General features: G+C 40.3%; 1 protein-coding gene across 1 annotated transcript in view; it reads left to right on the plus strand.

Annotated features, from left to right (window-relative positions):
* LOC133571146 (6-phosphofructo-2-kinase/fructose-2,6-bisphosphatase-like) overlaps positions 1–12,923 on the plus strand; it is a 34,013-nt gene that overhangs the window by 19,196 nt on the left and 1,894 nt on the right. The window contains 4 exon segments of the mRNA XM_072914373.1: positions 4,895–5,102; positions 5,166–5,284; positions 5,286–5,310; positions 5,388–5,492. Coding sequence (XP_072770474.1) covers positions 4,895–5,102; positions 5,166–5,284; positions 5,286–5,310; positions 5,388–5,492 — 457 coding nt within the window.

Genomic DNA, 12,923 nt, shown 5'->3' on the forward strand with positions numbered 1-12,923 from the left:
GGGACTCGTATGGGCACGTTGCTGTGTGGATGGCCGGGATGCGGTGTTTGCATTGGGCGTGGGGGCTGTGCGGTTTCTCTGCGTTTGGTTGCCGGTATGGGCTCTGCAGGGTTGGGTTGGGGCGGGCGGGGGCTGGCTTTGTTTGGCGGGGGGAGGGGCTCGCGTGGCGTCACGTCAAAGTGGTCTGGTGTGGGTCACGGGCTGTGGCGGGGGGTGGCGGCCTCCTGGCCGTAGTTCCTGGTTGTCGGCCGCGTGGACTGGGGGGATGTCCGGGCCCTCTACTCCTCCTACTTATAGCGCACACAGTCACACATATATAGGACTTTGGGGATTGTCCTGCGGGGAGGCATGGCGGGGGGTTGAGGATGCCTCCAATGGGGCTCCAGTCCTCCTTTCTTGTCCCCTGCTCGTCCATCCCTCAATCTTAGCTGCATATTAGACACTTAGGATTTGGGGGGCTTGGTTTGGTTGGGACCCACCATGACCTTGATGTCCCCCAATTTTAATCGCATTATTAGTTCCCACAAGCATACATATCTCACTCACGCTACAGTACACACATCAATAGGGACTGGAGGTCGGCTGTAACGGCTGACCTCCTAATTTTAACTACACAGTAGACACTCTGGGGGCCTTGTACACATGCATGGGGGGTTTGGGGTTCGGCGCACCCCTCATTGCCTCGTCGGCCGGCGGGGACTGCGGTCTGGTGGCCTGCCAGGCTTTTATTCATTTATTATTGTTATATATATATTTTTTATTTTTAATGTATTTATTATTTTTATTTTTATTATTACTCATTTTTATTTTATTTTATTTTTTAAATTTTATTTTTTATTTTATTTTTTTATTTTTATTTTATTTCATTTTTTTTTAATCTTATTATTTATTTGTGTGTGGCGTCGCGCGGGTCTCACTTCCTGTTGGATGGGGTCCGTGCCCGTGTGGCCCGACCTTGCGCTGTGGGGTCTCTGTTGGTGACTTGGTGTGGTGGCGGCGCAGCCCCCGTGTCTGGTCTGGATGCTGTGTCCCGGTTGTTTGGGCGGTGGTGTGTTTGTGCGGGTTTGGGTTGGGGTGGGGGGCCTTTTGGTTGGGGGGGTTGTTGGTGTCTCTTGTTTGCGTGTTGGCGTTCGGGCTGACCGGCGGGCTGGCGCCGGCTGGTCTCCGTGGCCCTGGTGGCGTGTGGTTGCTGGTCGCAGTTTTTCTTTGATCGCTTTAATTTGATTGGCTGGTGCTGGCTGTCTGGGGTTATTGCGGCTGCTGTTTCTGCTGCCGTTTGTTTGTGGTGTGGGCGCCCGTGGCTGCTGGGTCTGGTGCAGGGGTGTGGCTGATGTTGTGACTGGTGGCAGCGCGCGCGCGTGATGGCTGTCGGGGCTGACGAACTGTGTATATGTATGTATATGTGTGTGTATGTATGTATGTTTATATATGTGTATGTGTACATATGTGTATGTATATGTATATATGTGTATGTGTGGGTATGTATACGTGTATGTGTGTATGTGTATGTGTATGTGTGTATGTATGTATGTATGTATATTTCTGGGGGTACGCTCTGGGCCTGCCTGTCAGACGGGGGTCGACGCCTCAGGCTACTGCATCCGAACTGCGTGTCTGGAGCTCCTGGGTCCCGCTGTCCATCCCTTCCGGGTGCCCGTCTTGGTTGGGGCCTGTTGGGCCTAGTCCCTGCGTCTATTGTGGTAGCTTGGTGCTGCAAGGTATTCCGAGGTGCTGCGAGTCGGCCAGTTGCTGGGGTAGTGACCTTGTTTGTCAGCATGTCTGTGATCTTCTTTTAATTCTTTTTTTTTTAAATTTAATTAATTTATTTATTTATTTATTTATTTATTTTTAAAATATATTTTATTAATATTATTTTTTTAATTTTTCCCCTCCCTCAGGGGGGGGGCTCGGCGGGGCGGTTGCTGGTTGTTCCATCTCCATCGTTGGGGTCCCTGCGGGTGGGGTGGGTGGTTCCCGTGGCCCTGTGCCTGGGTGGTCCTGCGGCGGCCGGTTTGGGTGGGGTGGCCGGGGGCTGGCCTCGCCGCGCTCTCCGGGGGTGGGGGGTGGGCTCGTGGGGGCCCGGTTGCCGGTGGGGCGGGGGCGGTCTTCCCGTCCGGTTGCGGGGAGTCTCTGGGTCCTTCGGGCGGGGCGTCTCGCCTTTCTGCCCGTGTGGGGTGTGGTCTCTCGCTGGCTTGGGGTCTGGCTGTCCCCTGCTTTTCTCGTGCCCTGTCCTCCGCCGGGTGCGTCTGTCTGCGGCCTGCTGCTGGCCCTTGTGGGCGGTACGGTGGGTCGGGCTCTGGGGTTCCTGTCGCTGGCCGGCTTGGCTGCGTGGGGGCGGTGGTCCCTGGTTCCCTGGGCACCACGCCTCCTGTTTGTGGGTTGGGCTCTCGGGGGTGATGGGGCCGTGCTCTGGCTCCCACGCACTCTGGGAGTCGAATGTATTGTACATGCAAATTCACGTATGCTCACATACGTACATAGGTACCTACGCTCCCACATACATACACAAATACAGTACATATTTACCTACCTAATGTTCGTACATCCACACGCACATTCAATATACAAACATACACATACACATACTGTACATATACATTCACTGTACAAACACATATACACATTCTGTACATATACATTCATTGTACAAACACATATACACATTCTGTACATATACAAGTACATATGCATACTTACACTCATGCACATAATCACGTTTCATCAAACATATATTAACGTTGTTGCCCTAGGGTAAACTGGGTGTAACACATGGCACACTGACAAAGCTTAACCTATTGTGACTATAACAATCTACAAGGTTTATGTAGGTTGCTTCTCTTTCTCCCCCTCCATTTTTCTGCATTCTTTCGTATCTCAAGTTATCATTACGTATATGTATTGTTGCATTTAAACAACTGTATTGTTGATAATAAAGGTAAATTATTGGTATTGTTCATTATCAATAGCGCTATTTCTATTGGTATTTGTATTGATCCATTTGTAGTGTAATAATGCTCATTGTCATTTCTGTATTATTTTTTATTTTTCGCTAACTGCTTATTTGCTATTACTTTTACCATCATATTTGTACATGTCATATTTGCTGATGTTGCTCTATTGTTGTTGTTGTTGTTGTTTGCTGTTGTTGTTTTTGTCTCTCTGTCTAATCCCCCTCTTGTCCCCACAATTTCCCCCTCTGTCTTCTTTTTTTTTCTCTTTCTATCCCCTCCTGCTCCGGCCCGGCTGCACTAAATGATAATATAAATACATTTAATAAAGTCAAATACAAATAAGGCAACAAGAGAAGTATCCTACACTTCTCTTTTGTAAAGTAAATCTGAACAGCCGACATGGGCATCTACATCAACTATATGATTTGCCTGAGAAGCTGGACAGGACATAAAAAAAAAAAAAAATTAAAAAAAAAATTAAAAAAAAAAAAAAGTACCGCGATACTATACTAGTACCGGTATACCGTACAACCCTAATATATACACATACTGTATATATATGTGTGTATATTAGGGGTGTAACGGTACGTGTATTTGTATCGAACCGTTTCGGTACGGGGGTTTCGGTTCGGTTCGGTTCGGAGGTGTACCGAACGAGTTTCCACTAAGCTAAAGTCTTAACAAGCTGCTTGGCTTCGTTCTGCCTGTCTCTGTCAGTCCTCTACACAGCACCCAGCATTGTCCCACCCACACAACCATCTGATTGGTTACAAACAGAGCGGTAACAGCCAATCAGCAGTGCGTATTCAGAGCGGTAACAGCCAATCAGCAGTGCGTATTCAGAGCGGTAACAGCCAATCAGCAGTGCGTATTCAGAGCGGTAACAGCCAATCAGCAGTGCGTATTCAGAGCGCATGTACTCAGTGCTACAGCATCCTGATGAGCAGATAGGTGTTTAGCAGGTAAGCATCAGGCAGCGGACTCTCCTCAAATTATAATAAACACCTCCCAGTCAACTACTAGTAACATCACTATGAGCCCGTTAACGTTCTAGAAACAAACGGCAGCTCAGCTCGCTCGCTGTCCTGGCTTGAGGTGAAGGCTAATTAGCTTTTAGCGTAACGTTAGCTCATTTTGCGGTGTGTGTGTTACGGACAGCAAAGCCCTGTCTGTGTTGATAAATGGCTTTGGCTTTGCATAGTAGAGTTTTAACTTGCACTTACAGATGTAGCGACCAACTGTATTACTGACAGTGGTTTTCTGAAGTGTTCCTGAGCCCATGTGGTGATATCCTTTACACACTGATGTTGCTTTTTGATGCAGTACCGCCCGATGGATCGAAGGTCACGGGCATTGCTGCTTACGTGGAGTGATTTCTCCAGATTCTCTGAACCTTTTGATGATACTACGGACCGTAGATGGTGAAATCCCTAAATTCCTTGCAACAGCTTGTTTAGAAATGTTGTTCTTAAACAATTTGCTCACGCATTTGTTGACAAAGTGGTGACCCTCGCCCCATCCTTGTTTGTGAATGACTGAGCATTTCATGGAATCTACTTTTATACCCAATCATGGCACCCACCTGTTCCTAATTAGCCTGTTCACCTGTGGGATGTTCCAAATAAGTGTTTGACAAGCATTCCTCAACTTTCTCAGTTGTTTTTGCCACTTGTGCCAGCTTTTTTTAAACATGTTGCAGGCATCAAATTCCAAAAGAGCTAATATTTGCAAAAAATAAAGTTTACCAGTTGGAACATTAAATAGCTTGTCTTTGCAGTCTATTCAATTGAATATAAGTTGAAAAGGATTTGCAAATCATTGTATTCTGTTTTTATTTACCATTTACACAACGTGCCAACTTCACTGGTCTTGGGTTTTATAGATGAAACTGCTTTTTAGAGTGACTGAGCTGAAGTCGCACACGGTGTTTGTCGTCCCGACAGGAACTTGTCCTACATCAAGATCTTCAACGTGGGCAGCAGGTATTTGGTGAACCGGGTCCAGGACCACATCCAGAGCAGGATCGTCTACTACCTCATGAACATCCACGTCACGCCGCGCTCCATCTACCTGTGTCGCCATGGCGAGAGCGAGCTCAACCTGGTGGGTCGCATCGGAGGAGACTCGGGGCTGTCGGCTCGTGGCGCCAAGGTAAATAACCTCACTTTGCGTTGGTCAAGCGGTCGGTCTCGTTAAGACTTGATCTCTGGTCAGTTTGCCAGCGCTTTGGGAACATACCTGCGGAAGCAGTGCATTAGCGAGCTGAAGGTGTGGACCAGCCACATGAAGAGGACCATCCAGACTGCAGAAGCTCTGGGGGTTCAGTACGAGCAGGAAAGCTCTCAATGAGATCGATGCTGTGAGTAGAAACCAGGCAGACATTTTTACTCTGTTCCTCCCCTTGGTGGCTTCATGCACGTCCATGTTGGCTTTCAGGGGGTCTGCGAGGACATGACCTATGAGGAGATCCAGGAGAATTATCCCGAAGAGTTTGCACTGCGAGACCAGGACAAGTACCGCTACCGCTACCCTAAAGGAGAGGTGAGCCTCGTACATCGACAACTTTTCACCTCAGTTCTGTTCTTTTCTTTACATAATTTTATGTACCTTTATTATTCCATATTTTATATTTTATTTATACTAATATACCATGTTTACATTAGATCTAATTTACTTATGTACACTATTGACTTCATTTTATGTACCTTTATTCATCCATAATTATTTCATATTTAATGTACCACTAATACACCATGTTTATATTATATTTAATCTACTTGTGTACAGTATTGACATCATTTTATGTACCTTTATTATACTATAATTATTTTATATTTAATGTATACTAATATACCATGTTTACTTTAGACCTAATTTACTTATGTACAGTATTGACATCATTCTATGTACCTTTATTATTTCATATTTATTGTACCGTATTTTCCGCACCATAAGGCGCCCTGGGTTAAAAGCCGTGCCTTCAATGAACGGCATATTTCAAAACTTTGTCCACCTATAAGCCGCCCGGTGTTGTAAGCCGCATCTAACTGCGCTAAAGGAATGTCAAAAAAAACAGGTCAGTCAAACTTTAATAATATATTAAAAACCAGCGTTCTAACAACTCTGTTCACTCCCAAAATGTACGCAAATGTGCAATCACAAACATAGTAAAATTCAAAATAGTGCAGAGCAATAGCAACATAATGTTGCTCGAACGTTAATGTCACAACACACAAAATAAACATAACGCTCACTTTCTGAAGTTATTCTTCATTCATAAATCCCTCGAATTATTCTCCTTCGTTGTCCGAATTGAAAAGTTGGGCGAATGTGGGATCCAAAATGTCGTCTGGCGCTGTCTCCCTGTCTTGGTGAACGTCACGTGTGTTCGCCTTCTGTCATCCACTGTTCCCACGCAGTTAGCAGTCTAGCTTCGAATGCCCTGTTGACACCAATATCTAGCGGCTGGAGGTCTTTTGTCAATCCACCCGGAATGACGGCGAGTAATGAATTAAGCGCGTAAGCGTGTCTCTTAATGTGATGTTATTAGCTAGCAAATATAACAACTACGGTACCACTAATACACCATTTTTATATTATTTAATTTATTAATGTACAGTATTTACATAATTGTATGCATCTTGTTACTCATATTTACTTCATATTTAATGTATCACTAATAGACCATGTTAATATATTTACTAATGTACAGTACTGACATTTTATGTACCTTTATTATACCACAATTTATTCATATTTTATGTACTACTAATATACCATGTTTACATTAGATCTAATTTGCTAATGTACAGTATTGACATAAATTCATGTACCTTCATTATACCATAATTATTTCATATTTATTGTACCACTAATACACCATGTTTATATTATATTTATTTACTAAAGTAGAGTATTTACATTTGACTGTCTGATTTTGGCGGTCCGCTCCCTGTACGATCAGTGTCAGAGCTTGGTCCGCATTGCCGGCAGTAAGTCGGACATGTTTCCAGTGAGGGTTGGACTCCGCCAAGGCTGCCCTTTGTCACCGATTCTGTTCATAACTTTTATGGACAGAATTTCTAGGCGCAGTCAAGGCGTTGAGGGGATCCGGTTTGGTGGCTGCAGGATTAGGTCTCTGCTTTTTGCAGATGATGTGGTCCTGATGGCTTCATCTGGCCAGGATCTTCAGCTCTCGCTGGATCGGTTCGCAGCCGAGTGTGAAGCGACTGGGATGAGAATCAGCACCTCCAAGTCCGAGTCCATGGTTCTCGCCCGGAAAAGGGTGGAGTGCCATCTCCGGGTTGGGGAGGAGACCCTGTCCCAAGTGGAGGAGTTCAAGTACCACAGAGTCTTGTTCACGAGTGAAGGAAGAGTGGATCGTGAGATCGACAGGCGGATCGGTGCGGCATCTTCAGTAATGCGGACGCTGTATCGATCCGTTGTGGTGAAGAAGGAGCTGAGCCGGAAGGCAAAGCTCTCAATTTACCGGTCGATCTACGTTCCCATCCTCACCTAGGGTCATGAGCTTTGGGTTATGACCGAAAGGACAAGATCACGGGTACAAGCGGCCGAAATGAGTTTCCTCCGCCGGGTGGCAGGGCTCTCCCTTAGAGATAGGGTGAGAAGCTCTGTCATCCGGGGGGAGCTCAAAGTAAAGCCGCTGCTCCTCCACATCGAGAGGAGCCAGATGAGGTGGTTCGGGCATCTGGTCAGGATGCCACCCGATCGCCTCCCTCGGGAGGTGTTTAGGGCACGTCCGACCGGTAGGAGGCCACGGGGAAGACCCAGGACACGTTGGGAAGACTATGTCTCCCGGCTGGCCTGGGAATGCCTCGGGATCCCCCGGGAGGAGCTGGACGAAGTGGCTGGGGAGAGGGAAGTCTGGGCTTCCCTGCTTAGGCTGCTGCCCCCGCGACCCGACCTCGGATAAGCGGAAGAAGATGGATGGATATGTATCTTATTACTCATATTTACTTCATATTTAATGTATCACTAATAGACCATGTCAACAATATATTTACTAATGTACAGTATTTACATCATTTGATGTACTGTTCTTACCCCATATTAACTTTTATTTAATGTGCCAATAATACACCATGTTTACATTATATTTAATTCACTAATGTACAGTATTTACATAATTTTATGTACCTTTATTAACCCATATTTAATGCATCACTAATATGCCATGTTAACATTAGATTTAATTCACTAATGTACCCTATTAACTTAATTTTTCATGTACCACTAACATATTTACCTACCTTTAAAGTACCATATTTACGTTACATTAAACACCATATTTACTTAATGTACCACTAATACACATGATATTTACATCATATTTATATGACAAAATTATTATATACCTATGTTCCATATTTACCTCATTTAATCTACTAATGTACATTTATATCATTTTAATATACCTCTAAACACTATATTTACATGATATGTAGTTTAATAATGTACCATATTTACATGCTTCGATGTACCTCAAATGTATAGTATTTACACCACTTGAATTTATTAATGTACCCTTTAAGACTGTTTAATGTTGCTCTAATATACCGTATTTACACCACATTTTAATCTACTAATATACCATATTTACACATTTAATTGACTAATGTACCTTATCTATATTTTAATGTACCTGGTATATACCATATTTAGTGATTTTTAATGTCAATAATAATGCATATTTACATTGTTATACATAGTTCCACATTTTATCTAATGTACCTTATTTAAATAATTTTAGTGTATTCGTAATATACAATATTTACACATTTTTTATGTAACTAATATACCATATTTACATAATTTTAAATTCACTAATGTACCTTATCATTTTAATATACCCTTAATATACCATATTTACACATCTTTAATGCAACTTTTATGCCATATTTGCATTCAATGTTATTTACTAATGTTCCATATTTACATCATATTTAATCAAATGTACCTTATTTTTATCATTTTAATGTACCTGTATACCAAATGTACACATTTTTTATGTAACTAATGCACCATATTTACATTACATCATTATCATCATTTAGTGAACCATTAAAGTAACATATCTAATGTACCTCTAACAGTATGTTTGTACCTTATTTATGTAATTTACTAATGTCCCATATTTACATCACTTTTAATCTAGCAAATATAAATAGTTAAGGATGGATGGAATATACTAATGTACAATGTATACATTATTCAACGTACTGTACCTCTAATGCTCAGGTGTCAAACTCAAGGCCCGAGGGCCAATACTGGCCCGCCACATTATTTTATGTGGTCCGCGAAAGCCTGGAAATAATATGCGTTAAAAAAATGCTTAATCTTTTCTTACTAAATATATTTTTTATTTCTTTGACATTAAAAATCATCTTTTAAAATTAAATATTATCAAAATATTATATTATCATGTATTCCAAAAATATTTTTTTGTTAAAATAGAGATAAATATTGTACTTCAATATCTGCTTGATTTATGATTTCAAAGCAAATGGTCAATCAAATTGTAGACTGTAAAATTGACAATAGATTTTACGGTTAAATTCCGCCGACTGGGTTTTTTTTTTTCACCCTAAAATCAACTTTGGTATGTTTTTTTCCATATACATTAAAACATTAAAAAACAAATAAAAAAAACATTAGAACAAGATTTTTACGGTAAAAAAAAACTGTTGCTTAAATTTTACCGCTAAAAACAGTGGTATTGTTTTCCCATTCCATTCATTACAATTTTTTATATACAGTAAAAAAAAAAAAAAAACACTGCTTTTACTGTAAAATTCTAAGTTTTTTTTACCGTAAAATCAACTTTGGTACATTTTTTTTCAATATACATTAAAACATTAAAAAACAAATAAAAAAAACATTAAAACAAGAATTTTACGGTAAAAAAAAAACTGGAAGCTCTGTTGCTTAAATTTTACCGCTAAAAACAGTGGTATTGTTTTTCCATTCCATTCATTAAATTTTTTTATATACAGTAAAAAACAACAACACTGCTTTTACTGTAAAATTCTGAGGTTTTTTTACCGTAAAATCAACTTTGGTATGTTTTTTTTCCATATACATTAAAACATTAAAAAACAAATAAAAAAAACATTAAAACAAGAATTTTACGGTTAAAAAAAACTGGCAGCTCTGTTGCTTAAATTTTACCACTAAAAACAGTGGTATTGTTTTTCCATTCCATTCAATACACTTTTTTATATACAGTAAAAAAAAAAAAAAACACTGCTTTTACTGTAAAATTCTGTTGACTAAGCTGCCAGTTTTTAAAGTAAAATGTAAAACATTTTTTTTGCAGCTTATGTAAAAAATATATTGCTAATGTATTATATATATATATATATACCGTACATGTTGTCTATTACCATTATTGCTATGTTGTCTATTACCATTATTGGTATATTCAATACTCCTACATTGTTGATACAAATTATTGTTACAGCGTAATAATTATTGTTACCTGTGGTAATGCCACTATGATACAACATCTGTATTATAATCCTTGAACCAAGTAAGAGTGAAACTCATGTGAATAATCACTGAATGGAGAACTGGGGGTGGGATTAAATAAATGATCTTCTTCCCACTCCCTTTCAGGCAAAACTGGACAATCATGCATTATATTACCTTTTGCACTATATTAATGTATATTATTATGTGTTGTCAACTTTGTACTTCTTTATGTCATTACCTGAAATAAATAAATAAATGAAAAAATAAAAATGAAAATGTTAGTGTTGTCCCGATACCAATATTTTGGTACCGGTACCAAAATGTATTTTGATACTTTTCTAAATAAAGGGGACCACAAAAAAATTCATTATTGGCTTAATTTTAACAAATAAATCTTAGGGTACATTAAACACATGTTTCTTATTGCAAGTTTGTCCTTAAATAAAATAGTGAACATACAAGACAACTTTTCTTTTAGTAGTAAGTAAACAAACAAAGGCTCCTAATTAGTCTGGTGACGTATGCAGTAACATATTGTGTCATTTATCTACCTATTATTTTGTCAAAATTATTAAGGACAAGTGGTAGAAAATTAATTATTAATCTACTTGTTCATTTACTGTTAATATCTGCTTATTTTCTGTTTTAACATGTTCTAGCTACACTTTTGTTAAATTGTAATGAACACTTATTCTTCTGTTGTTTGGATACTTTCCATTAGTTTTGGAAGATACCACAAATTTGGGTATCGATCCGATACCAAGTAGTTACAGGATCATACATTGGTCATATTCAAAGTCCTCATGTGTCCAGGGACGTATTTACTGAGTTTATAAACATAATGATTTTTAAAAACGAAAGATGTTGTGATGCCAAAAAATATTGATGTAATCATAGTAGTATCGACTAGATACGTTCCTTCACTTGGTATCATTACAGTGGATGTCAGGTGTAGATCCACCCATGGCGTTTGCTTACATTTTAACGCCGGTGAGCTACGGTGTGTAGTGAAGCATGTTTAGCTATTCCTCGTCCTGCAGGGATGATACTTATAAGAAACTTTATTTGTCGCCATGGAGGCGAGGATTAGTGATTTAAAAGTAGCTAAAACACTGCAGACTGCGGATGGACTTTAGCCGCTAACTAGCGAGCCATGTCTTAAAGCACCTCTTCCTGAGGTTGTTTCAGTGTTATAACTTCACTTTTATCTTTAGTTTTTAAGCCAAAATACGTCCGTTCTCCCTTTTCTGTCTACAAACCGTGTCTGCTTGTAAGTACTCAGTATGTGTGCGCTGCCGAACATGCTCGTAAACCAGCAATGTCACAACGTGACGATGACGGGGGCGGGGACCCGGTACTTTTTAGAGGTGGTATAGTACCGAATATGATTAATTAGTATCACGGTACTATACTAATACTGGTATACCGTACAACCCTAATACATGTATGTTCATATATTACTCATTGTTAAAAGCGGCTCTCTGAAAAACGATGATACCAAAAAACATTTAAAAAAGATGGGAAGTCCTCAAAGGCTTATTTTGAAAATGTAATTTTGTTTGCAGATTATATGCAATCTGTTGTTGTGTTCCCTTATTTGAGTGTACATAAATGAAGGTGTGTGTTGCTGAGTCTGACTTGGACATAATCTGGACTGTACATAAATGCTTATTTTGAAAATGTAATTTTGTTTATAGATTATATCAATCAATGTTTATTTATACAGCCCTAAATCACAAGTGTCTCAAAGGGCTGCACAAGCCACAAGGACATCCTCGGTACAGAGCCCACATAAGGGCAAGGAAAAACTCACCCCTGTGGGACGTCAATGTGAATGACTATGAGAAACCTTGGAGAGGACCGCATATGTGGGTAACCCCCACCCTCTAGGGGAGACCGAAAGCAATGGATGTCGAGTGGGTCTGACATAATATTGTGAGAGTCCAGTCCACAGTGCAGTGTTTTTCAACCACTGTGCCGCAGCACACTAGTGTACCGTGAGATATTGTTTGGTGTGCCGTGGGACATTACCGTATTTTTCGGAGTATAAGTCGCACCGGAGTTTAAGTCGCACCTGCCGAAAATGCATAATAAAAAAGGAAAAAAACATATACCGTATTTTTCTGAGTATAAGTCGCACCAGAGTATAAGTCGCACCTGCCAAAAATGCATAATAAAGAAGGAAAAAAACATAAGTCGCGCTGGAGCCCGGCCAAACTATGAAAAAAAACTGCGACCTATAGTCCAAAAAATACGGTATAAGTCGCACTGGAGCCCAGCCAAACTATGAAAAAAAACTGACTTATAGTCCGAAAAATACGGTATATAATTTCACCTAATTGGGTTGAAATATTTTATGCAAACCAGTAATTATAATCCGCAAATAATGTGCCATTGTTGAGTGTATGTACTGTAGAGAGCTCGGCATATCAGTAGGTGGAAGCAGGTAGCTAATTGCTTTGATTTGATCACAACATGGTT

This window comes from Nerophis lumbriciformis, linkage group LG01 (assembly GCF_033978685.3).
Source record: "Nerophis lumbriciformis linkage group LG01, RoL_Nlum_v2.1, whole genome shotgun sequence".
In the NCBI taxonomy this organism is placed as follows: Eukaryota; Metazoa; Chordata; class Actinopteri; order Syngnathiformes; family Syngnathidae; genus Nerophis; species Nerophis lumbriciformis.